Raw genomic sequence first — 26,772 nt, forward strand, 5'->3', positions numbered from 1 at the left:
TCATATTTCAAAACATTTCCACGTTGTTAAATATCCTAAGCAGCTATATCAGTCAAACATCCCTGCCAACCGCGCCGAATCAATTCTTACATCCTTAGTCTATGTAAGCACTCTCCCCAGCTGTCATTCCTGCGCTTGCTGGTGGCTGTATCGAGAAGAAATCGACAGACGACGAACCCGAACTCAAACCGACGACCCGCGGTCGTCCTCATCGCATCGCTTTCGATTGCCGGGGTGTGCGCTGCAGCACATAATTCGATTTTATTTAGCATGATTTGGCAACTTTTCTCCCGAGGAGTACACTTTCCGGGGAAACAGCCTGTCGCGGTGGTCCACCCACTTCGGCGGGCTTCGGAGAGATCTTGGCGTCGCGTCGTCGTCCTCATCCTAAGAAAGGTGAGAGATCCCAATAAGGCGGCGTGGTGGCTCGGCGGCGGCCGCGGCAGCGGCAACGGCGGTAAACCTTCTCTCTAATAACGGCGCAGATATATGTGCATGGGAGACAGTCCGGGGAGAGCCCGAAAACCTTTTAGTGGATTAACACGAAACGTGCCGCGGCGGCTAATGGCTGATGGCTGGTTATATTTGGATCAAACAATTCTTTGTTATTAACAAGAGGGCCCCAACCAACCGATCGCGATCTTGGCTGTTTGGCTTTCTTCGGGGGCTCCAGGGGTGCTTCAATATGAAGGGGTTCCGACCCGATTGAAATCGTTTTGTGCTTCGGTTGGGGTAGGAAGGTCTTTACAGTAGAATAACTAGCCACAGAAGGCAAATGTCGCGACTGTTCGTGTGACTAACATCTAGTTTGCCACGCCCTTACAGCGTCAGTAGCGGTACTAGAAGTGTCAAATAAATTTTGTTTACCAAAACAAAAGATTCTCTTCAAGCTGGACACTTAAAAACAATCAATAATTACAACAAAAGTTATAAATTTAAATAAATAGGAAAAGTGATTACAGCGCCATTGGAGTTCTAGTGTATTTCTATTGTCTTTACCGTAGGTGATTCCAAAATGTACACCCTAGCTACCGCCTATCCGAGACCACCGTGAAAATGCAGAGTTAGGGTAATTTGCCAATTGTTGATCTGTTTAGACTAACATAAGTAGCTGAAAACAATCTAGATACAGAACATCTTAAATCACGCAAGGTACCAGAAAGAACTGTTTGCACCTTGCGTGCTGGTAATCCTATTATAAACATAACATGTTCTATTCTGCTCGTACAACATCCCTGTACGCCCAAGAAAGTGAAATATCGTTCTAATGCTTTGGACAGTCATTTGGACCTCCTTCTTAAGGGTGATACTTGCTTCAGTTGAAGCAGTGATAGAATTCCTTCCACGTGATTATGACTGTCATCAAAAGTAATAAATTAATTATTTTTCAAAATAATTTTGAATAGCTTTGAGGTTTTTGTATAAAAAGGAATGAGTTTTCTATCTGACGAGTTTGGTGGTCAAGTGGCTACCGCTTTCTGATTGATATGCAGAAGGTCTAGAGTTCAATCCCTGGCTCATCCCTTTCCGCCTACTTTGTGCTTATATGGAGGTAGCTATCGGCTAAGGAATCTGGAAACCTGGGACGAATTTTCGGCTTGGCAGTCGCAATAGGAGGCAATCAGTGAAGTACTAGATTGAAAGTAGTGAGCTGGATTTTTGTATGGTGAGATGATCAATTCTCCATTTCTGCAATGAAATCGTACAAACAGCGTAGGTTATATGATTTATTGACTAATTTGATGCTGTTTGAGCAAAAGTTTGGATAACTGTGTTGCTGAAGTTGCAGGAAAAAATAATACAACAACACAGTTATTCAAACTTTTGCTCAAATAGCATCAAATTAGCCAATAAATCATATAACCTACGCTGTTTGCACCATTTCATTGCAAAAATGGAGAATTGATCATCTCACCATACAAAAATCCAGCTCACTACTTTCAATCTAGTACTTCACTGATTGCCTCCTATTGCAATCAAACGATCAGATATGCTCCGTCATTCGTGAGTGTAGAATTAGCATTTAAGTTAAAATACACAAAAATAAAAATTAAAAAAAAAATCCATCATTCGACGTTTCTATGTTTCCCAGTAAAAATTTTTGATGTACAAGAGTGGAACAAACCACTTTTAATCAAACTTTAGCTCAAGAAACTGTTATTCAGCTATTTCTGTAACTTGGGTTATTATTAATAAACATTGAAACGTCGGATGAAGGAGAATATTTGATTGCAATTGCGACTGCCAAGCCAAAAATCATCCCAGGTTTTGTGTTTTTACTTTAAAGTCATTGGTAGAACTAGAAACGGATTGAAAAAGCCGTTTCGCCTCTTCCATCCTACTTTCACAGCCTAGTCTCAATCTATCATATAATGCCGACAAGTTATGCAAAGCGAACTCTGCCACTCCACAGTAACTTACTTACTTTCAGTCCTGGGAACCCACGGTGGTGCAGAGGGCCGAATTGAAAGATTTCCATTCTGGTCGATTGCCAGCCTGCGATGTCATACTGGGGGACAATCTAACGCTTGTTTGCAGATTTCGTTTCCGCCCCTGCGTAGAGTGTGTTCACAGTAACGTTTACACAATCTATCACTTTACGCATGTCATTCACGCGCTAATGCGTGAACCCCTATGCCAAAAATAAACATTTCCCAACAATACTCTGACCAGTCCTGTTATTGGTCATGACCATCCTATGACGATGAACAAATAGGCCTTTTCATCGTCACAAAATGAAACGAATTTTCACGTGGTTCAAGCAAATTTAGGCTAGTCGTTGTATTTAATAGATAGAGAGGACATATATTCATGATTTGAAGGATTAAAACAATTGCCTTGTTTACAACCATGTCACGCTCCGTCATGATCGAAAAACGAGAGAATATTGTTAGCCTCTTTTGGTCATCGTGAACTCAACGATCTTTTTGCAACAAGCGATTGCAATTATCACTTCCCTCCTCTTCCCACATTATCCAGCAACCTGACGTAGCAGGAGCCACTGTTGTCTGAAAATAGAAGATTACCAAATCTTACACACTTAAGATACCTGCTGGTCCCAAGCAGCTATCTCATTGGTTCCTTGTGTGAGTGTAGCTATCTGGCGATACTGGAGTAGCGACTACGGGCGGTAAATCATACTCAAACTCAAGCTCAAAGAAAGTAATGAGTTTTCGATCTTTATTATATTGGGATCCAAATCTCTTATGTAGTAGGGTAATTTCCCAATTGTTGCACGGCCAAAAATTCGCCTATTATTGCACACCTCATAAGAATAACATAGAATGTGCAACAATAGGCGAGGTTTTAGCCGTGCAACAATTGGAAAAATACCCTATTTCACGTGGTTAATCTTTTTGTTGCCAAAGTTTCGACACAGGGTCTGTGTGTCTTATTTAGGGTTAAGTTATTTTTCTTTTTTGGTCTAATATTTCGTTTGGCTGTAAGAAGCCGACCACACAGGGTCACATATTTCACAAGACATGAACTCAAGAGCAAGCATCTGTAAGGCACTTGTGAATGTTTGAAAGAGTTAAACCAGATTGTAGCTGCCAGCACTGTTCCGCAGTGTGACCGTACCTGAATATTCTCGGAACGGCCTGAGATGTCACCCGTCGGGAGATGTCAAAACGAAGTCTAGGAATAATGAGATGATTGTCACTCCATAGACAAAGAAGCAAGACGTAGTGCGAGAGCGTGGTTCGTTAAAATTGTTAAAATCTGAACTGCAATTTATTGAATTTTTATGTATTTTCAGTTACTCTTAAAGCTAATATCCATATCTTTGAACTTAAACTAACTTATCCTAAGTGTATCACAGTCAGACGTGTTATCACAGTTGGAAGATTATCACAGTCGTAAGTTGTATTAAATCTAAAGCGAATCTATTTCTAACCTTAAACTAAACATAGATTGTACAGTGAACACGAGGGATACGAACACCAAAATCATATTCAATAGGCTCAAAGACCGAAAATTGTGAGTACCAAAATGAAATTGTAACAAACACCCAATCTAAAATGAAATAAAACTTCCAGCTTAAAGCTGTCTTCACACCCTACTTACTGGAGTTTGTGAGCTGCTACGAGGAATCGGAAAGAGCCCTTTGTTCCTTTGAACAAATCTTTAAGAATTTTCGTCATGGCTAACCCGGATCAAGTAGCGAACAATTCCGATCCGGCAACACCGGCGAATAATCAGACGACCGACTGTATGTGCTGCGATCGCCCGGAGTCGATTGACGATTGCGTACAATGCGATCAATGCAGCGGATGGTGGCATATGACGTGTGCGGAAGTTACGACCTCGGTGGCAGATCGATCGTGGACCTGTAGTCATTGCCTGCCGATGAGTGTTTCTTCTAGGACAACGACATCCAGCGTAAGAGCGGCCCGATTAGCTCTGAAGAAGCAGCAGTTGGAAGAGCAACAAGCAATGGAGCAACGACATCTGGCCGAAAAATACAAGCTTCTGCAAGAGGAACTGAACGAGATCGATGAAACTAGCAGCAACAGAAGCAGGATCAGCCGACGAACGAGCCTAGATAAGGTGAAGCAGTGGCAACAGAAATGTGCGGAGCAGACCGATGGTGCCCAAGGTCTTCCGCCAATGGGCTCACCGACGGAACCCGTTGCAGTTCCTCCGGCTTCACGAATGGATTCTAGAGAGGACGGTTTAATGCCATCTGTGGATATGTCGAATATCATCGCTTCAAAACTACCTCCAGTGGGACCAAATACGCAGGCGCAGTCTGATGCTAGCCAGGGAAAGCTGGTATCTGAGAGAGTTCCTCAGGGAGAGGCGATAAACAATGATCGGCGTAACACTGTCGCCACAGAGGGACATCGAGGGTACAGTTTCCACCAACCATCCTTGAACTCGACAGTGAAAGCACCCAGTTATCCGGAACCAAGCCGGGCATTGAAGAACCAGCAGCAGCACACCGGCGCGATCCCTAAAGTGGTTCCGAAACAAAAGGAGGTAGCTGACGCTGTAGGTAAAACCCTTCCCCATGAGATCCCCGTAGCACAAGGTAAGCCACCTCATGATCCTATTAGTGATCAATTCATACCCCCGAAATTCGAAAACTCCCTCCAACACATTACGAAACAGTTCGGAAGCCTGGCACCGTCAGCCATGGTTTCTTCTTTCCATGTATACGGAGCCAACACTCATTTACCATCAGAAACGAGTATTGGCATAACACCATCGGCAAATCCGATGCTATCTTCCGGGTCAGCTCCCCCATCAATGGGACTGCCGAATGTTGGCCATGGGCCACATGTTAATCCGGTTCTACCCACCGGCCAAGTTCCCCCTCCGCCGGGACTGGCGCAAGCTGGCCATTTGCCACAAGTGAATCCGGTTCTATCTACCGGCCAAGTTCCCCCTACGTCGGGACTGGCACATACTGGCTATTTGCCACAAGTAAATCCGGCTCAATTCTGCGGTCAGGTACCCCTTTCGTTGAGACTGTCGCAAGTTGGCCATTTGCCACATGCAACACCGGTTCTACCCACTGGCCAAGTTCCCCCTCCGTCGGGACTGCCGCATATTCTATCCGTCGGTCAAGTTCCCCCTTCGTCGGGACTACCACTTGTAGACCAATTCACCCCCTCACCCTCGCAGTTAGCCGCGCGTCAAGTGATGTCACGTGATCTACCGACTTTTTCGGGCGACCCTGCTGACTGGCCGATATTCATCAGTACCTTTATGAATAGTTCTCTGTCATGTGGTTTCAACAGTGCTGAAAACCTCGCGCGACTTCAACGCTGTTTGAAAGGGCCCGCGTACGAATCTGTTAAAAGTCGATTATTACTTCCGGAATCTGTGCCCCAAGTGATTGATACCCTTCGTTTGCTGTATGGACGGCCTGAATTGTTGATAAATGCTCTACTACAAAAGGTGAGAAGTGTTCCAGCTCCGAAAGCAGAAAAGTTGGAGACCATCATCGATTTCGGCATGGCTGTGCGCAGCCTGTGCGACCATCTGGAGGCAGCTGGTCAGCGGGAACATCTATCCAACCCTACCTTGCTGATGGAGTTAGTGGAAAAGTTGCCCGCTCATACCAAAATGCAGTGGGCGGACTACATGCAACTGCATCCAGTGGTCAACCTGAAGGCGTTCGGTGATTTCATGTTTGGAGTCATCACGGCGGTCAGCAGAGTAACCATGTACACCGGCGGAAGCAGCGACAGCCAACATAAAGCGAAACAGAAGGGGACGATAAACGCTCACACCAGCGAAACAAGTGATATTCGTGAACCAGTGCGAGAGATTGTGAGAGAACGAGTGTGTGTTTGCTGCAAGAAGCCATGGCATCGACTAGCAGAGTGTTCTATCTTCAAATCATACACGGTTGACGAACGCTGGAAGTTCGCACAGAATAATGGACTGTGTCGGAGTTGCCTGAACGCTCATGGAAGGAGGAGTTGCAAGAATGCAATGCAGTGTGTGATAGAAGGATGTCATTATCGCCATCATCCCCTGCTGCATTCCAATCAACCCAATGCCAGCTCTCAGTCTTTACAACCGTTATCGACGGCACAGAATCACATGCATCGACGGTATAAACCAGCACTTCTTTTCCGCGTTATTCCTGTGATCATTTCCGGGCCACGAACAACCGTCGAAACCTTCGCCTTCTTAGACGATGGTTCGGATCTATCGCTCATCGAAACCAGTCTGGTGAGGCAGCTCGGAATCGAAGGATCGAAGAAACCGCTGTGTCTGAAATGGACAGGTAACGTCACCAGAATCGAATCAGAATCGAAGCACGTGAGCATCGTGGTGAAGGGAGCGAGCGGTCAACAAGAATTCTCTCTCAATGACGTCCGGACTGTAGAAGAGCTGACTTTACCAGAACAAAGTCTTGAGTACGATGACCTGTCCCAACAATACCATTATTTGAAGGGATTGCCGGTAGTTAGCTACAAAAAAGCGGTTCCACGGCTGTTGATAGGAGTCAACAACGCGAATCTGACAGTCCCACTAAAAGTGAGAGAAGGGAAGAAAGGTGAACCTATTGCAGTGAAAACCCGACTGGGATGGTGCATCTTCGGTGGTTGTGGTGAGAAGGTGACACACTCATTGAACTACCATACCTGCGAATGCTCTAACGACCAAGAGTTGCATAACATTGTGAAAGAATATTTCACGATGGAAGATGCAGGAGTAAAGTTACCGGAGATGTTGGAATCCGAAGAGGACAAGCGAGCTAGGAGGATTCTAGAAGAAACCACGGTTCGAGTTGGTGGACGGTTCCAAACAGGTTTATTATGGAAGTATGACACTGTTGAGTTCCCAGACAGTTACAACATGGCGGTAAAAAGATTTGAGTGTTTGGAACGCAAGATGGTCCGAGATCCAGAGCTGGCGGTGAACCTGAAGAACCAGATTTCGGAATATCAGACGAAAGGATATGCCCATCGAGCGACGAGAGAAGAGTTAGTCCAAGCAGATCCGAAACGCGTGTGGTACCTGCCCTTGGGTGTAGTGACAAACCCACGAAAGCCGGGCAAAGTTCGGCTAATATGGGACGCAGCCGCAAAAGTGGACGGAATAGCCTTAAACTCGATGCTACTAAAAGGTCCGGATCAACTGGTTTCGCTTCCTGCAGTTCTGTCACGTTTCCGTCAATTCAAAGTGGGCGTCTCTGCAGATATCAGAGAAATGTTTCATCAGTTGCAGATTCGTGAAACCGATCGCCATTCTCAACGATTTCTTTTCCGTGACGACCCGTCAAAGCCAATAGAAATCTACCTTATGGACGTTGCAACATTTGGATCTACTTGTTCGCCGGCGTCGGCGCAATACGTGAAAAACAAAAACGCCGAGGAGTTTTTGGACATCTTTCCACGGGCAGCCGAAGGAATCATAGAGAATCACTACGTGGACGATTATCTTGATAGCTTTGAGGATGATGAAGAGGCTGAACGGGTGTCGAACGAAATCCGATCAATACACCAGAGAGGAGGCTTTGAACTTAGGAATTGGCTGTCGAATAGTGAAAAAGTTTTACGTGGCTTGAACGAGGAGGATCCTAAAGCAAGCAAAAGCCTGTGTTTGAATACAGGTGATAGTAGTGACCGAGTTTTGGGCATGTTGTGGCACACTGCGGAAGACGAGCTTTGCTTTTCGATGAAGATGAAGGAGGAGGTCCAACTGGTGTTAGATAGCGGGAAGCGGCCTACAAAGCGACAAATGTTGAGATGCTTGATGGGAATCTTTGACCCATTGGGACTTTTGAGCGTATTCCTGGTTCACGGAAAGATACTTCTCCAGGATGTGTGGCGATCTGGACTGCAGTGGGATGAGATGGTATCAGGAGATATCTTCGAGCGCTGGAGAAGATGGACCGGTCTGTTTCCCAAGATCGGCGAGCTGCATGTTCCTCGATGTTACTTCAAGCAAGCCACTGTACGGACGTATGAACAACTTCAGCTGCACGTTTTTGTCGATGCGAGCGAAGCCGCTTTCGCTGCCGTGGCGTACTTCCGAGTAATCAACGATAATGGAGAACCTGAATGCTCAATAGTTGCCGCAAAAACAAAGGTCGCGCCCCTAAAACCACTCTCAATACCGCGCTTGGAGTTGCAAGCTGCTGTTTTGGGAAGCCGTTTGCTGTCTTTCGTTCAAGAGAGTCACAGCGTAAAATTTAAGAAGCGATTCCTGTGGAGCGATTCCGCAACAGTATTGGCCTGGCTACGGGCTGATCATCGTCGGTACAAGCAGTACGTAGCGTGCCGTATAGGAGAGTTACTGTCAGCGACGGATGTAGCAGAATGGCGATGGGTTCCCAGCAATTTAAACCCAGCAGACGCAGCAACGAAATGGGGAAAAATGCATGTCCGGACGTGAACAACGAATGGTTCAGAGGCCCAAAGTTCCTGGGAGACTCTGAAGAGAACTGGCCAAAGCAAGCTCAACAGTCAATGAATCCGGAAGAGGAACTGCGGACGTGCTTTGTTATCCAAGGATCGATGACGCAGGAAAGTGTATTAGACTTCACACGCTTCTCGAAGTGGCGGCGACTGCTTGGTGCGATGGCATATATCCATCGTTTCTTAGATAATTGTAGGCGTAAATGTCGAAACGAAAAGTTAGAGCTACAGTACCTAAGCCAGGATGAGTTGCAGAAAGCAAAGAACACTTTGATGCGAATCGTGCAGTGGCAGGAGTACCCCGAAGAGATGGCTCTGTTTTTGAAAGGATCAGTGGAGTTGCCAAGGACTAGCAGTTTATATCAGTTGACACCGGCAGTTGACGAATATGGAGTGCTGCGCGTCGATGGAAGGATTGGTGCCGCACCACATGTGGCGTTTGATGCGCGGTTTCCGGTTATACTTCCAAGGAGGCATCCGGTAACAAAACTTGTGGTAGAGGACTTTCATCGAACATTTCAACACGGGAATTCAGAAACGGTGGTGAACGAGATTCGCCAGTTTTTCCACATCTTTCGATTAAGGACGGTGGTGAAGCAAGTCACTGCCGCATGCCAGTGGTGTAAGGTGATGAAGGCGACTCCTAAAGTTCCACGAATGGCTCCACTGCCTGTTGCCCGGTTGTCGTCATTCGCCCGTCCATTCACTTACACCGGCATCGATTTCTTCGGAACCTTGCTGGTGAAAGTAGGAAGGAGTGCTGCCAAACGTTGGATCTGCTTATTCACTTGCTTAACTACTCGTGCCGTCCATGTTGAGGTTGCCTACAGTCTCTCAACTCAATCATGCGTGAAATGCGTTCGCCGTTTCGTCTGCCGCCGTGGTGCACCGGCAGAGATATATACTGATAATGGTACAAACTTCCTTGGCGCCGAGCGTATCTTACGAGAACAGATTAGAGCGTTACACAGCGATTTATCGGCAACATTCACCAATACAGACACCAAATGGATCTTCATCCCCCCAGGAGCACCTCACATGGGCGGCGCGTGGGAAAGGATGGTGCGATCTGTAAAGTGTGCCATGGAATCAGCGTACAATAGTGATCGAAAGTTGGACGATGAAGGCTTGGAAACTTTGGTCGTCGAAGCTGAAGGGATTGTCAATAGCAGACCGCTCACGTACTTACCGTTAGACGCCGCTGAAGGAGAATCACTCACGCCAAATCACTTCCTTCTCGGAAGTTCCAGAGGTGTACGCCAGCCTGCCGTGCCATGCAGCGATCCTGCCACAGCAATCAAGAATTCATGGACCCTTATACAACATCAGCTAGACGTTTTCTGGAAGCGATGGGTTCGAGAATACCTTCCGATGCTAACAAGGCGCATGAAATGGTTCGGGGAAATAGCACCGGTAGCTGCAGGAGATCTGGTACTCATTGTGGACGATACCAGAAGGAACGGATGGACCCGTGGACGAGTTAAAGAAGTTCTGACAGCTGAAGACGGTCGAGTTAGGCAAGCTGTTGTACAGACTGCGAAGGGGTTGTTACGTAGACCGGTGGCAAAGTTGGCTGTGTTGGAGGTTGAGTCAGGTGGTAAAACTGGAACCGGTGGCCAGTGTTACGGGGGGGAGGATGTAGCTGCCAGCACTGTTCCGCAGTGTGACCGTACCTGAATATTCTCGGAACGGCCTGAGATGTCACCCGTCGGGAGATGTCAAAACGAAGTCTAGGAATAATGAGATGATTGTCACTCCATAGACAAAGAAGCAAGACGTAGTGCGAGAGCGTGGTTCGTTAAAATTGTTAAAATCTGAACTGCAATTTATTGAATTTTTATGTATTTTCAGTTACTCTTAAAGCTAATATCCATATCTTTGAACTTAAACTAACTTATCCTAAGTGTATCACAGTCAGACGTGTTATCACAGTTGGAAGATTATCACAGTCGTAAGTTGTATTAAATCTAAAGCGAATCTATTTCTAACCTTAAACTAAACATAGATTGTACAGTGAACACGAGGGATACGAACACCAAAATCATATTCAATAGGCTCAAAGACCGAAAATTGTGAGTACCAAAATGAAATTGTAACAAACACCCAATCTAAAATGAAATAAAACTTCCAGCTTAAAGCTGTCTTCACACCCTACTTACTGGAGTTTGTGAGCTGCTACGAGGAATCGGAAAGAGCCCTTTGTTCCTTTGAACACAGATGTTTGTGCATTGTTTTGTAGCTGGTCTAATATTTGACCCTGCCTACTAACATCTTAACTGCCCTGTTCAATTTGTGTTTGTTGGTAGAAGTTTACGTTAATTCAGTTTGACAATAGACTGTTCGTAATCGGTGCAAATAATAGTCCTCGATTTCAAACATAAAAAGACTGTATGGTCGTTAAAATCCCAGAATAAACCGCGCCGACGATTTATGTTAGGTACGATATTTTCCATACAAGTCACACTCTAAAAGTTGCATGCAAGTTTACTTACTAACATAAAATGACGTGATGGAGCAAATCTGAGCTCGGATTCGGATTCAGCGGCCCAAAATCTGTCAGAGACACATAAGTTTGCTCTTGAGACAGACCAATAGTTAATTGTTGTTCCGCTGTATAATCGCCGGCTTGTGTTCCAATTCTTCGTATATTCGTACAGGGACCAAGTTTTCGTTGTAGATCTACGGGGCTGTAATGTATCCCAAGCAACACTTTTATATTCGAATAGATTAGATGAGGTGCTGAGAACCATCATTAAACCAAAATAAAAGCAATTAGGTTTTGAGACGGTTCTAAAAACCTCTACAAGAATAATTGCCCATCAAAATGTTACATGTACAGCAAAAATTTCTGAAAATTACACCCGACGTAAACAAATTTGGCATATAACTTCCTATTCAAACATTTTCTTGTATGGAATGTTGTACACAAGCTTCATACTGAGAGCAAGCTCTGAATTTGAAAACTGATGGAAAAATATGTGCGATATGACGGAGTGTTTTTGTTTACAGGTTATATGAATGTAATAGGACCCCTCTCAGTGAGCACTAGGCAATTAAGAAACTCTGATTTTTCTTCGTTTTTCTTTGAAAGAACGACCTCATTTACATCGCGAATGTTGATCATATCGACCTCGAGACGTCGAAGATTTTAAATGAGAACATAGAGCTCGTTGCTTTGGTAACATCACAGAAAGAAATTCTGAAAACTCCACTCTACTTGAATATTAGTAAGTTCAAATTTCCATTTAATTTCATTCAATTTTACATAAAAGAATTTCTTGCACGCAAAATTGTAAGCAAGCTCCATACTTCAAACTGTAATGGTACAATCCGATGGAGAAAGTAAGTAACAATTTTGAACTGTGTTGATTTAAACTCTCGAATAAAAGTTTTATTGTTAGAAATCAATACTCATATCTTCAAGCTATACGTACTAATGTGATTTTGCTTGAAAAGATTGTCTGAGATTACCTGATTTCAACAATTTCATTTATTTTAAGTTTTCTAAGACATCGAGCTTAGTATAGAAGATAGTATATTGTGCTGAAGTTCAGGCAAATCTAAATAAAAATTCGGTAATCTGTAGTACAGCACTCGAGGAATGGCATATATGTGACACAGTTAAAAAATGTTACATCATATCACGTGTAACAAAAGGACCCCATCATATTACTCTCATTTTTACAACAGCTTGAAGGTTTTCTGTGTTGCATACAAGCAGATTGCAATTTCAAATCCAAACGATTTTACAGATAATTCCTATTGCAAATCTTGTAGACATTCGACTGGAAAGTTGACTTCTTTCTTGGAAGATTTCAGTTTGCACTCAACAAGGATATGGAATGGCTGTGGCGGTCGTTGTGAGAACTGATAGAGTCCGCGAGTTCCATTCAAGTCTCACTCCGAATCATCCACACACTGCACTGCTCTTGCACAGCAGGCCATTCGTCTCAAGCGGTGGTGGCTTGTGAGAGTGAGTGCCCTTTACGCCACCACGGGTGAAACACTCACATACAGACAATTGAATGGATATGGACTTATGCACCGATGAACCGAATTTACTCGGTCCGATAATATCGACACAAGAGCGGGGTTGTTTCTAACCAAAATTAGACGATTCAAATTGGAAATTCTCGCGCCGAGTGAATTCGGGATTTCTTTAGCAGTTTTCCTGCAATTTCTTCTAGAAATTTCCGTGAGCCTTCTTCAGAGTCGCGCTTTGGATTTCTACAGCTGTTCTGCCCATATAGCCGAGGCGGTAAACGCACGGGTATTCAGCATGACCATGCTGAGGGTGACGGGTTCGATTCCCGGTCGGTCCAGGATCTTTTCGTAAAGGAAATTTCCTTGACTTCCTTGGGCATAGAGTATCTTCGTGCCTGCCACACGATATACACATGCAAAAATGGTCATTGGCAGAGGAAGCTCTCAGTTAAAAACTGTGGAAGTGCTCATAGAACACTAAGCTGAGACGCAGGCTTTGTCCCAGTGAGGACGTTACGCCAAGAAGAGGAGAGAGAGGAGGAGCTGTTCTAGCTGGAATATTTCCTAAAGGTTCTTGCGGGATGTATTTTTTAGTTTTACCTGAGTTGGTCCTGGGATATCTCTCAGAGTTTTTTTGAATTTATCTGGGGCTTTCTCCTAAGTTTTCTAGTGCCATTCCGGGATTTCCGTAAAAGCGTTTTTCTTTCAGTTTTTTCCAGGCTTTTCCTCGTAGTTGCTCACCCCATTTCCTGCAGTAATCCACATGAGATTTTTTTCCGATTTTATCGAAATCATTCCCTCATTTTCGTGAATAATTGCTCCACGAGATTTTCAGGGATTTTTCAGGAGCTTTTCTCGGAATGTCTCCTGTGATAGCGTATAAAATTTTCTTGTGAGAAATTCCCGGAGAAAATCGGAAGGAATAAACGAAAAAACTTGTGAGAACCCCCTCAAAGATCTATTGGAAAAACTCAAGGAGTAGTTTTGAAGAAATCCAGAGAAAACTGGGACATCCCGAAAAAAAAAATGGGAGTAGTCATGGCATGAAATATTAAGGACATTTAGGGACAGACTTGTTAGAATCCCAAAACGGGCGCCACAATGGCCGACTTTGACACCTACCCACGATTTTGAGGGCACAAATCTCTTTGTAAACAAAACCAGCGTACCTGAGCTTCTTATTTTAAGCTTATTACAAGTGAGCAAGAACAGAATAATAAAATGCACTGTTGTTTGAAACTTTCTTCGAGAGATTTGTGCGTTTTAAGTTCTGATGCATTGTTTAAGCGGGATTTCATGACGTTTGTCATTAAGGAGGAACCCTAAAACTCTGAGAGAAATTCTGGGAGGAACATCCGACGAAATCCAGTGAGGATATCCAAGAAAAACATCGGAAACTCGTTGATGATGATGAAAACCTGGGCGTGTTAGTTAGGAAATCGGGTTAAGTACGGGAAAAAGGAAATCGGGTTACTTATCGGAAACTCTCTAGAAGAAATCCCTGGAACAACTTCTTCAAGAACCTCGCAAAAATCCTGAGAGAAACTGTTGGGAAGCTATCCCGGAAAACAACTTAAAGAGATTCATGAAGTAGCTTTGGATAAGATTTTGAACGAAACCTCTGAAAACAAAACCCGGGTGGTACCTCAGCAAAGACCCCGTGAAAAACTTAAAAGAAATTATGGAAGAAACTCTGCTGGAAATTTAGAGAACAACCCTCAGAAATCTCGAAAGAACCTCGAACACTTTTTTTTTTGAACTATTTATCGGAATAGCCTAACCACAGACGTAACACTCTTCAAAACGGCTTGACACATGCATTTAACGATCAATTCAAATTTCATGTGATTTGCGCGATCGTTCCACCAGATGCGATAGTGTTCGATCGTTTTGACGTTGACGTTGACAGTGTACACGTTGCTGAATGATGCAAACGAAAATTACAGGCAGTTTGTGTAGTAGTGTGCGTGTCAGCAAAACGTCAAATCCAAATTCATCATGGCCGACAGTGTCGCGCGCGGTTCTACCAACAGGTGGCTGTGTGCTCATGAAAATGACACCGGGCAAAAGTTTTTGGTGAATTTCCTCTAAGAGTTACGTCTGTTTGTCTGTGGCCTAACTATTCAATCGGTATCACCAGTTTTTCTTTTTAATTTTTGATATGCTATTCTCCATTAGATTTTCAACTAAATCTCAACATTACTACACCACCAGCACAGATAACAGACATCCAGTCCAGTTTCAAAACTGTACTAGCAATTTACACACTAAGATCAGCTCGGTATTTTCCCCATCTTTTTACTGAGTTTTCAACAGCAGATTTAACTCGGTACGCTCGGTTATTTATTTTGCGGATATTCTGTAAATGAGTTACCGAGCTCAGCTCACAAACTGTCAAAAGTTACTGAAGCACGGTAAATATCGTTACTGGTGAACGGTAAATACGATTACCGAGTGTACCGAAATAAATCTGCTGTTGAAAACTCAGTAAAAAGATGGAAAAAATACTGAACTCAGTGAAAAAATTACTGAGCTGGAACATCTGAATCTTAGTGTGTAACGGTTAGGTAACCTGTATTTTCGACCGAGTTTGTTGTTAAAGGTATTTGGAAGAATTTAGCTATTTAGTGCGATTTCTAGGATGGAAACTTGGGCATTTTACCTTTAAACTTTCACTAATTTTAGAGGATAGTTATGTATTGTTTTTGAAAAGTATATAAATTTAACTTAAATTCCCCAATTTTTGAATTATAAATTTTTAAAAGTCCTCCCTGGAAAAACCTTGAAAACTCAGGAATTTGATTTTGTCTTATGAGTAGACATACACCCTGTATAATATACTACAACATTGCATTACCATAGTGTACACCGTATTACTGTCTTGCTTCGGAACACAAAAGACATGCTGCATCTTGCGTGATGTAACTTTCACGTATTAAACGGTAATAAACATCATTATAAGTGAAAATTTGATGTTCCAGCCCTGAACAAGACCCCAACCTTTGGATCTGGATGTTCTCCAGAACAAAGCAGTAAAACACATAACCCAAACTTACACGTTTAGGAACCCCTGTCCCACACTCTCACCTTCAAATTTGGCCTGCTCCAGTTTCGTTCTGTTTTGGGGGGGACTCAAACTCTTTGGTTGTTCGCCGACCTCTTCTCCTCCTTCGTCGCGTCCCCGGCATCGGTCGATCGGGAAGAAACCTATTTGTTTTAATGCGTCTATTAAGCTGGACCTGTAATTTCACTGCTGGACTGGAGGACTCCCTCACCCCAACCCCACATTTAGAGGCGGCGGTTCCCCCTTTTGCAGAGCCAGGTCCAGCACTCCAGCAAGCAGCTAATGGGCTGCAACCGCAGAGGGTTTTCGCGCGCCTCGCCGCCGATGATCGGCTTCCATTTAATCCGTTCAATTAAGCCAACACGTCATATGGTTTTGGATAAACAGAAGTAAGCAAGTAGCTCCGGGTTAAATCGAATTATGACAGTTTGATTGTTTGGCTCGCGATGGTGGTGGTGGCGATGATGACGATGCGGTCGTCGAGATGAAAATGGAGATTGGGGAGATCGCCGAACGATGAGGACGACGACGACGCGATTTCGATTTCAATTCCGATGGAATGGGAGGGAGGAATAAGACGATTTCGGTGGCGCACTCCTTTACTTTTGATGTGCAGACAGTTTGACTTTGACATGGTTCTTCGAATGTGCCGCGCTGCGCCGCGCCGCGCCGGCCGGTCGACGGACGCCGGATTCGGGACGACCGCAAGACCAGTCTACATCAGGCAGCCGTCATGCATGACCGGCAGCAGCTCGATCGCGGTTCCTATGAGCCGGTTTCGTTGTAAAGTGGTAATTAGCTTCAATTAAGACATCAGGCTCGAGCACCCACCATAGTGGAGGGTGAGAGTCGTGGGAAGGGTATAGGGGAACCGACTAATGGGTTCGATTGTGTGAAGGATTTCATTCGATGTTTTTACGGTCGCAGAAAATCCCATTTGATGGAAATTAGTTGAACTAGGAACTCTCCAGTGTTGTAGTGCCCGTATTGATAACAAGAACAAGCGCAAATGAATCAGTTGCAGCAATGGGCGAGCGAAAGCATCATCAATCTGCCCCTTTCTTAGACCTTAGCCTAAACTAGAAGATTACTGACTGCTTATTAACTTTGACTAACTCCGATTATATCTCTCTCCCCCAAACAGCCTCCCGGATGTCACCGCACATGACCTCCCAGGTGTGCCGGCCGCACTTTCCCAGCCCGCTGTCCTGGTTCAACGAGTCCACCAAACCGTTCGCGGCCAGCGGCAGCTGGAGCAGTCCCTTCAGCTGCCCGCAGGACCCGCACGAAACCAAGCAGAGCCAGCTGCAGAGCAGCCAATCGGCTGCCGGTCAGCATCTGTTCTCGTTCCCGCCAACCCCGCCGAAGGACTCCACGCCGGACTCGGTGCAGACCACCCCGACGGAGTACCAAACCACCCTGAACAGCTTTATGCACCAGAGCCAGACGTCGTCGTCCAGCGGGCTGAACGCGACCGGTTCCGGTTCGCAGAACAACAACAACAACTCCAGCCTGTCGTCCCAGGCGGACAACTGCGGGATCGACGTGAAACCCTGCCTCACCGGGGGATCGCTCAGCGATCGGACCGGAGTACCGGAGGTGGAACAGAACCAGCCAAAACATCGGGAAGGTACGAACGGCAATAGCCATAACAACAACAACAGCAGTTCCGGGTCCAGTGCCAATAGTCATGGGGGAAGTAGCGGAAGCGGAAGTAGTAGTGCGGCCACCAGTGGGGCGTACCACAACGCGGCCAACTCGTTTGGGATGTTCGACCAGACGCACGGCGGCAGTGGCGGCGGGTACGACCACACCGGGGGCTACGGGTTCCACCAAAGTGGCCACGGGATCGGTGGCGGCGGTGGCGGTGGTGGCGGAGGCGGGGGCCTTGGTGGTAACGGGGGATCCTACCAGCAAAGCTCCCGGCCACCACTGATGAACAGCTCCCACATGAAGGCGCAACGGGCCAAAGCGAAATCCAGTGCCGGTAAGATATGGACACGGTGTGGGGTTACTTTAGTTTTTAGGTAATGTCTGTGTTTGTCTCTTTGGTTCGATATTGTTTGCTTTTTTGTGTTATGTTGTCTGCGGTACGCGCTCGAATCAATCTTTTCAGCTGTTTGAAGTTTCTTACAAATCATGTGAAGCATTTCACGTTGTATAAGTAGAAGTTTACCAAAGAAAAGAAGCTACAATAAAATATTGATTTACAGCGTATTTCATGTTTATGATTTACAATTCCTAAATGTGTTAGTAAACTTAAAAGTTGGTTACGTATGGTTTTGTAAAAACATTAAGTTTCGAACGGTTCTTTGTCGATTATATTGATTAAAAGGCTTTAAAGTGCACTTATCATAAACGCTATTTTCTACACTAATTTGTTCCAATTGAAACCATTTTTGTAAAGCAATGACTGTCAGCAAAAGTATAAGAACTCTAGTATAGCATCTAACATATTTTAACAAATTGTATAGCATTTTTAGTCAAATGGACTAGAAGAGATTATTAGAACCATCCTAAAACCATGACTGACTGCTAACGACTGCAATTGACAAGTGTTTCGCTAGTTTTACGGCTCTTCCAGTCTATATTAAACAGCTAAAACGCCTTTTGCATCTACTGTCCTACATTTCGGTATGTATTCCCAGAAGAAGGTGCAATACACACCGAAACGTAGGACAGTAGATGCAAAAGGCGTTTTAGCTGCATAATATAGACTGAAAGAACCGTAAAACTAGCGAAATACTCATCATAAAACCAAAATAAAAGGTATAAGGTTTAATGAAGGTTCTCAAAACCTCTACAAGGCTGATTGGTCATCAAAATATTACTTGAGATGTTACGTTAAGTCGTATAGAAAATTATATCTGAATTGAATGTCATTACATCAGATTCGTATGTTTGCCAACACTCAGTCAATTTTGGGCCAACGTATAACACTCTCCGTATAAAATAAAGAATTGGATTAAAAGATCAAAACTTAGAGTTCTTATCTTACCCATCTTCACAGATGAATCACAATTTAAACTCACAAATCAACTGCCACCAATAAGTGCTGTAGTTCTATGATTTATTACCTTTTATTTTCCATGTTAAATTAGTTATTTGATCTTATCAGTTTTACGCACAACGTGTCTATATCTGTATTTATATGTGTGAGGGTGTTGAAGCAATCACATGTAAAATAGTACACACCGCCATGAATCATTGTTGTGGAATCTACACGCCGCCAAATATTTATTTTGAGGGTCAACACGTCGTATACAAAGTCCAAAGTACCCATAGTAGTAGTTTTGTTGTTTTTCAGCACTCGCACTGGGGCATCGCTTCTCAATTACCGGTTTTCGATGTTGTGTCTACACCTAGTCCGCAAAGCACATGACGATGTCGAATGTGTATAATTAAGAATTAGACGGCTGGTAAGCAGTCTCTTGTAATGTGTACGTTTAGGTGGTTTGCCATATTTATATTCAGGATTTATATTTATTATCAAAACCAACGAATTAGAATAGTTCTAGAACACGAGATGTACGACGTTTAGACTAAACTGAAAGATCACAAGAGTACTAACCCAGTCAACAGACGATCGCATATGATGTTGCATAGGATGTAAAAGTTGAGGCGATATACACACACTTTACAAGCGGTTAAATGGCCTCCACTATAGCATCCTATTCAACATCATATAAGACTTTGTGTTAGCTGGGAAGTGATTTTCAAACTAAATTGTTTTCTTTGTGAAAGCTCGTAGTCTTCTGAGTAAATTTGCCGAAAACAGTATCCTTCTAAGTGATCCAAAACTCGAGATATACTACATTTAGACCGAACTAGTACTAGAACACTAGCGCCACGTAGTGAGTGTTTCTCGAACTAAATTGTTTTCTTTGCAAAAGTTCTTAGTCTTGTGAGCAACTTTGCCGTAGGCAGTATCCTTGTAAATGGTCCAAAACGCGAGATATGTCCGACATGGTGCCCTGTGTAGCAGATTCCCGGTTGCCAGTATTCCAGAAACCATTGTTTCAACATATCAACACATTCTTGACAAAATTATTGTTCAAATAAAAAAAGACACTACACCGTCTTCAACCAGAGGTTGCACAGACTGAACATTACTAACATGAGACAACGGACAGCACATGAAACACACAGTGTTCCAGTGGAGAATTTCCCGTTTTGACGAAAAGTTTTCACCGACTGGAGCGGGAATCGAACCCACACTCCGAAGCTTACGAAACGGTTAGATGATTGACACCTCTAGTGGCACGGCCACGAAGCCCACAAATAAGTTGGTAATTTGAATTGGTACAAAAACATATTCTATAAGAGTTTGAATTTCTGGATCATAATGACCCCAATGCATTATTCGTAACTTTTTTTTTGGTGCCATTTTGGTTTCACCTTAAGAAAAAATAAATTTATTAAATGCTTGGTTTCTGCAAAATATTATCTAGAAATTTTATAACGATAAGATAACAAACAAAAAGAGATAATAATGCTTGAAATCGCGTTTTGGGTCATAATGACCGTAATGCAGTTTAACGAAATTTTTAGCCCTAGGCTAGTTAATCTTGAGACCCACATTTTTCTTCCTTCCCGAAGGAAGAACTCGTATTGTAGGAATTTGTCGGGAGTGGAATTCGATCCCAGGTCCTTGGCATGATAGTCATGTGCTTAAACCATCACACCAAGTCCACTCCATTGACAAATTGAGAGATGAAATTTGCAAAAAAAAAACCCACCAGAAGGTTTCAAACCTCCAGCTCCGTATTAGCTACACCGGCACTTTAACCTTCTAAGCCACAGATCATGCAACGATTCTGCGGAATAGGAAGCTAAACTGACTCCGAAGCCACACCATGAACACTCTTTTTTTCACAATTCCATCTCTCTTTCGGCATGGAGATTTTGCTCGAAGTTCTTCCTTAGATCCTTAGACCAGTGGTCCCGCCGGGGTTTGCGCCGGAGTTCTTCCCAGGGTTTCTCCCAGAGTTCCTTTTGGGCATCCTCCTGGGGAGTTTGTTTAAGAATTTCTTTCGGAGTTTTCCCCGAAAATCTTCACGAGGACTTCTCCAAAATCTACTCTCTAATGCTAGAATTACCTCGTGTCATTCATTACAAGTTTTCTGCCGGAATTTCTATGAGAACTTATCCTAGAATTCATCACGGAGTCGCTCTTGGAGAATCTTCCGGAACTCTACATTATGTATACTGTACTGTACATACATACTGTATAGAAGAATTCTCGAAAAGCACTTAAGGTGCCCCCGAAAAGAGTTCTTGGATGCCAAGAAAAAACCTTCAGGAAAAGTTGCAACACGAATTTCGGAAGTTTCCTCAAAAGTAACATTAATTCAAGAACATACTAGGAAAATTTAGGGGGCAACTTCGGAAGAATTGAAAGGTATCTTCCGAAGATATCTCAAGAGGAACCCCGGAAGCAATTTGGCAGAAATTTTGGAATGAATCCCAAAAGAAATTCCGGAATGAATCCTCCAAGAATTCCGGAAGGAATTTTCCAAGAATTGCGGAAGGAAGTCTTCAAGTGTTCAGTAAGAAGAAATTCTCCCAGAATTTTGAAAGGTATTCTCCAAAAGGAATTCTATAAGCATTCTAAAATGAGTTCTCCAAGAATTCCGAAAAGATGTCTCCCAGAATCCCGAAAAGAATTCTGAAAGAAACTCCTCTAGAATTCCGACTAAAATTGTTCAAGAATTCCTAAAGCAATTCTCCTAGAATTCCGGAAGGAATTCTCCTAGAATTTCGGAAGGAATCCTCCTAGAATTCCGGAAAAAAATCTTTCAGTATTCCGGAAGGAATTCTTGTACAATTCCGGAAGAAATTCTTTTAGAATTCCGGAAGGAACTTTTGCAGAATTCCGGAAGGAATCCTTCTAGAATTCCGGAAGGAATCCTTCTAGAATTCCGGAAGGAATCCTTCTGGAATTCCGGAAGGAATCCTTCTGGAATTCCGGAAGGAATCCTTCTGGAATTCCGGAAGGAATTCTCCTAGAATCCCGAAACAAAATCTCCTAAAATTCTGGAAGGAATTCTCTAAGAATTCCAGAAGGAATTCTCCAAGAACCCCGGAAGGAATTCTCCACGAATTCCGGAAGGAATTCTCCAAGAATTCCGGAAGGAATTCTCCAAGAATTCCGGAAGGAATTCTCCAAGAATTCCGGAAGGAATTCTCCAAGAATTCCGGAAGGAATTCTCCAAGAATTCCGGAAGGAATTCTCCAAGAATTCCGGAAGGAATTCTCCAAGAATTCCGGAAGGAATTCTCCAAGAATTCCGGAAGTAATTCTCCAAGAATTCCGGAAGTAATTCTCCAAGAATTCCGGAAGGAATTCTCCAAGAATTCCGGAAGGAATTCTCCAAGAATTCCGGAAGGAATTCTCCAAGAATTCCGGAAGGAATTCTCCTAGAATTCGGGAAGGAATTCTCCAAGAATTCGGGAAGGAAATCTCCAAGAATTCCGGAAGGAATTCTCCAAGAATTCCGGAAGGAATTCTCCAAGAATTCCGGAAGAAATTCTCCAAGAATTCCGGAAGAAATTCTCCAAGAATTCCGGAAGAAATTCTCCAAGAATTCCGGAAGAAATTCTCCAAGAATTCCGGAAGGAATTCTCCAAGAATTCCGGAAGTAATTCTCCAAGAATTCCGGAAGGAATTCTCCAAGAATTCCGGAAGTAATTCTGCAAGAATTCCAGAAGGAATTCTCCAAGAATTCCGGAAGGAATTCTCCAAGAATTCCGGAAGGAATTCTCCAAGAATTCCGGAAGGAATTCTCCAAGAATTCCGGAAGGAATTCTCCAAGAATTCCGGAAGGAATTCTCCAAGAATTCCGGAAGGAATTCTCCAAGAATTCCGGAAGGAATTCTCCAAGAATTCCGGAAGGAATTCTCCAAGAATTCCGGAAGGAATTCTCCAAGAATTCCGGAAGGAATTCTCCAAGAATTCCGGAAGGAATTCTCCAAGAATTCCGGAAGGAATTCTCCAAGAATTCCGGAAGGAATTCTCCAAGAATTCCGGAAGGAATTCTCCAAGAATTCCGGAAGGAACTCTCCAAGAATTCCGGAAGGAATTCTCCAAGAATTCCGGAAGGAATTCTCCAAGAATTCCGGAAGGAATTCTCCAAGAATTCCGGAAGGAATTCTCCAAGAATTCCGGAAGGAATTCTCCAAGAATTCCGGAAGGAATTCTCCAAGAATTCCGGAAGGAATTCTCCAAGAATTCCGGAAGGAATTCTCCAAGAATTCCGGAAGGAATTCTCCAAGAATTCCGGAAGGAATTCTCCAAGAATTCCGAAAGGAATTCTCCCAGAATTCCGAAAGGAATTCTCCCAGAAATCCGAAAGGAATTCTACCAGAATTCCGAAAGGAATTCTCCCAGAATTCCGAAAGGAATTCTCCCAGAATTCCGAAAGGAATTCTCCCAGAATTCCGAAAGGAATTCTCCCAGAATTCCGAAAGGAATTCTCCCAGAATTCCGAAAGGAATTCTCCCAGAATTCCGAAAGGAATTCTCCCAGAATTCCGAAAGGAATTCTCCCAGAATTCCAAAAGGAATTCTCCCAGAATTCCGAAAGGAATTCTCCCAGAATTCCGAAAGGAATTCTCCCAGAATTCCGAAAGGAATTCTCCCAGAATTCCGAAAGGCATTCTCCCAGAATTCCGAAAGGAATTCTCCCAGAATTCCGAAAGGAATTCTCCCAGAATCTCGAAAGGAATTCTCCCAGAATCTCGAAAGGAATTCTCCCAGAATCTCGAAAGGAATTCTCGCAGAATTCCGAAAGGAATTCTCCAAGAACTCCGGGAATGAATAATATGTTCAAGATCCCTTAATAGATTGCTTTTGAGATTTCTCCTGGCATTCTTCAAGAATTTCTTCATGGATATGTTCTGAGATTTTCAAGAAATCTTTTCTAGGAAGTCCGCTAAAACTGTTTTTCAAGATTTTTCCAAGATTCATTCATTTTGTTCATCCAAGGGTTTCTCGTGATTCGTCCAAAGTTTTCTTCTGAACCTTTCAGAAATTTCTGCACGGATTACTTCAGGTAATATTTACAAAAATTCTTAAAAGATTCATCCCGAACACTCTCCAGGAGTTCTTTTCAGGATTTCTGTAAAGGTTGCTCCCGTGGTACCATCAGGGACCGCCTTATTTTTTTTTTTCAAAGATTTCTCCAGAACTCTTCTAATATAGTTTAAGTATTTCTCCTGGAAGTCCTTCAGGGGAATCTTTGGGATGCATCTCGGACGAGAGTTATTTTGAATTACTTTGGAGTGGTTCGTCAATGTTTTGATGGTCGGAGGTTGACCATCTCTGGCGATTGGCGGCCAAAGAGCAGTGGCGTAGCCACGGGGTTAAAGGGATGGTTTAGGGGTAAACTTGTACAACCAAATAAATATTTAAAATAAATATAATAATCTGGAATAATAATAATAATAAATAATAAAAATAAAAAATACTTGAGTTAATGGATATGTTTTCTGTTGTTCTTGGAAAAAATCCAGACAAACATCTCGTGAAAAATCTCAAATAATTTGCCCCCAAATATTTGGCTAACCAAATGCTTTCAGTAATATCTTTGCAGAATTTTGCCGTGCTGATGGTCCAGCCAAAAAAAAAATCTGAATTTCAGCAAAACATTGCTGGTGATCAGAAGAAGAGTTTGCTAAACGAATAATTTCTAGTGAGCAGTGTTGCTAAGTATCAGTCACTCATACATTACTCATTCTGACAGACCATTGGTATAAAGAGTCTCAAGCGATTGCTTGGGAGAGTGAGTACCCTAAACGCGACCACGGAACCCTCACCTACATAAAATGTCATTGACGCTGTCAACCTCTCGCTGCCAACACAACACGCTCATGCGATTTTATTCCTTTCCCGTGTTTCCTATTGGAAGACAAATATGGCAGGCAAGCTAAATCGGAGACTTGATATTTTTCAGCATTCAGTCACAGAAAAGCTTTAATTGTTCTAAATCATTGCCTCCGTTTCAATCGTGTGGCTAGATCTTCATCAGGGCTCGATATGAATCAACTTGTGAAGATCGTGTTGATCACACGGTGGAATGTCATCTTCATTAGAGTTGGGAATCGCATTTGTACATTGAACCCATCAGATTGAGATGGTGAGTGGGTGGTGCGCTTCATCATTCGAGTCGCTACACTTAACACTTTCCCGGATATGAGTTACTAAAACAAAAAAAAAGAAAAAAAAATATCGCAAAATTGCAGCTCGGCTAGTTAGTAAACAAGGCATTCCCTCGAAAAAACTTTTGAAATGCGAATGGGATCAGTTCTCATTCAAGTTAACGCCAAGAATGTCCTCAATATATATCAACATCTTTAAACGTCTTGATAGGAGTTGTAATGAAATTTCTTCGAAAAATTTTGGTTGTACTTCCTAGGGGCTTAACTTCAGGGATATTTCGGTCAAGCTGCAAAGAATCCATTCATAGACCTCATAATGGCCTCATAAATCCAGTCGACTGGTATGTTTGAAATAATCAAGAAAACTCAACATTTAAAGGCACAGTTGTGTGTTTGATTTACAAATTGGGAGATGAGTTTGCCAAAAAAATTTCCAAAAAAAATTCTCTTGGGACTCGAACCCATGACTCTGTATCGCTAGTGCGGCGCTTTAACCAACTAAGCCACCGAAAAAGTTCCCTCAAACTGGATCGTAAGCGTCATTCTAATCGGAACTGTTTTTCACAAGTTAACCTCTATTTCGGTTTAGATGTCATTCTCCCACATACGCGTTCGGAGGAATACTAAATTTGAAATAAAGAGCTGATTTTTTATATGAAGAGATTGCATATCGCCGTTTCTGCGTGAAGTAAACAGTGTGGATATTATGCTTCCCTGCATAATTTGTTACTGTTTGAGTAATGCTTTGGATCACTATGCAAAAATTCTGTCAAATACTACAAATTCAGTACTCCACAGAACTTTCCCAACTGTTTGTACGATAAGATCGGACGCCCTATTGTTGAGTGGTCAACGTCATAAAATGAGTCATAAAACGAAATAATTTTCGATCACTGTATGAGTGTTACTCATGTGCTGTGTACATTGAGTTTTGCATGTTGACATCTAAGCCGAAAAAAAAGACAAAGTTGCGAAAAACGGAGATGGCACTTCCAACCCAGTTTGACTTTCTTTTCCACAGAATCGTAATATTTTCTTTGGCTTACTTGGTTAAAGCGCCGGACTCTATCGCTATAGAGTCGTGAGTTCAAACCCCATCTGAACCAAGATTCGTTTTTCACAAATCTTTTGGAGGATCCACTGAGGAGTTTAATATGAGATATAAACGGCTAGATACGCTGCCTCAGCTTCCGACATTTCTACTTTCTTCGATCTACACGAACTACATGATGGGAGCGGACCTGTTGTGATGGTTGAAGAACGTGACTATCACGCCGAGGACCTGGGATTGAAAAAATATTGGTTGAAAACCACTGGTTTAAAATAAGAGCATTTTGACTAATTGATGCGATGTTAGTTTTATAAAGTACACTGTATTATCAAACAAGATATAATGCATCTGACAAATCCGCCTTCAATTAATGTAATTGATCTAAACGGTAAACGGTGATCTAAACTCTGCTCTGCCGACCTTCAAGTTTCCAGTTCAAAAACCACCGTAGCGCACACCTGAACGTCTACACAGAATTGTTGTATCATGCTAACACCGGTCGTAACCATCACGTCGCACCTGCGTCACACCTACCTAATGTCGCCCTTGCCTTGACCCATCACCAAATTGTGCAATTTCTAACGCCACCTGTTTCCCATCTAAACTGACTAAACTGACCTGTTTCCATCTTTAT

The 26,772-nt window shown here is 43.2% G+C and overlaps 2 protein-coding genes across 5 annotated transcripts in view; both read left to right on the forward strand.

Moving 5' to 3' along the window:
* LOC115267361 (GATA-binding factor C) overlaps positions 1-26,772 on the forward strand; it is an 88,110-nt gene that overhangs the window by 26,486 nt on the left and 34,852 nt on the right. The window contains exon 2 of one of the 2 annotated variants that reach the window (XM_029874331.2): positions 17,075-17,917. In XM_029874331.2, the coding sequence (XP_029730191.2) occupies positions 17,075-17,917 (843 nt within the window). The remainder of the gene's footprint in view (positions 1-17,074; positions 17,918-26,772) is intronic. The other variant, XM_029874332.2, reaches the window with a different exon arrangement.
* Positions 3,591-8,859, forward strand: LOC134285721 (uncharacterized). 3 transcript variants are annotated; one of them, XM_062847049.1, is made up of 3 exons: positions 3,591-3,857; positions 3,912-3,978; positions 4,038-8,859. In XM_062847049.1, exon 3 carries the CDS (start codon positions 4,141-4,143, stop codon positions 8,857-8,859), a length of 4,719 nt encoding a protein of 1,572 aa, XP_062703033.1. In that variant the 5' UTR covers positions 3,591-3,857; positions 3,912-3,978; positions 4,038-4,140. The 3 variants fall into 3 exon arrangements, with proteins under 3 accessions (XP_062703033.1, XP_062703032.1, XP_062703034.1); XM_062847048.1 differs by having other exon boundaries at positions 3,591-3,978; XM_062847050.1 differs by having other exon boundaries at positions 3,758-3,857; positions 3,912-8,859.

Source organism: Aedes albopictus, chromosome 1, assembly GCF_035046485.1.
Source record: "Aedes albopictus strain Foshan chromosome 1, AalbF5, whole genome shotgun sequence".
Classification (NCBI taxonomy): domain Eukaryota; kingdom Metazoa; phylum Arthropoda; class Insecta; order Diptera; family Culicidae; genus Aedes; species Aedes albopictus.

Bases quoted from the DNA above. Each gene is read 5' to 3' on its own strand.
- LOC134285721 (XM_062847048.1), top strand. From the start codon at position 4,141: ATGGCTAACCCGGATCAAGTAGCGAACAATTCCGATCCGGCAACACCG.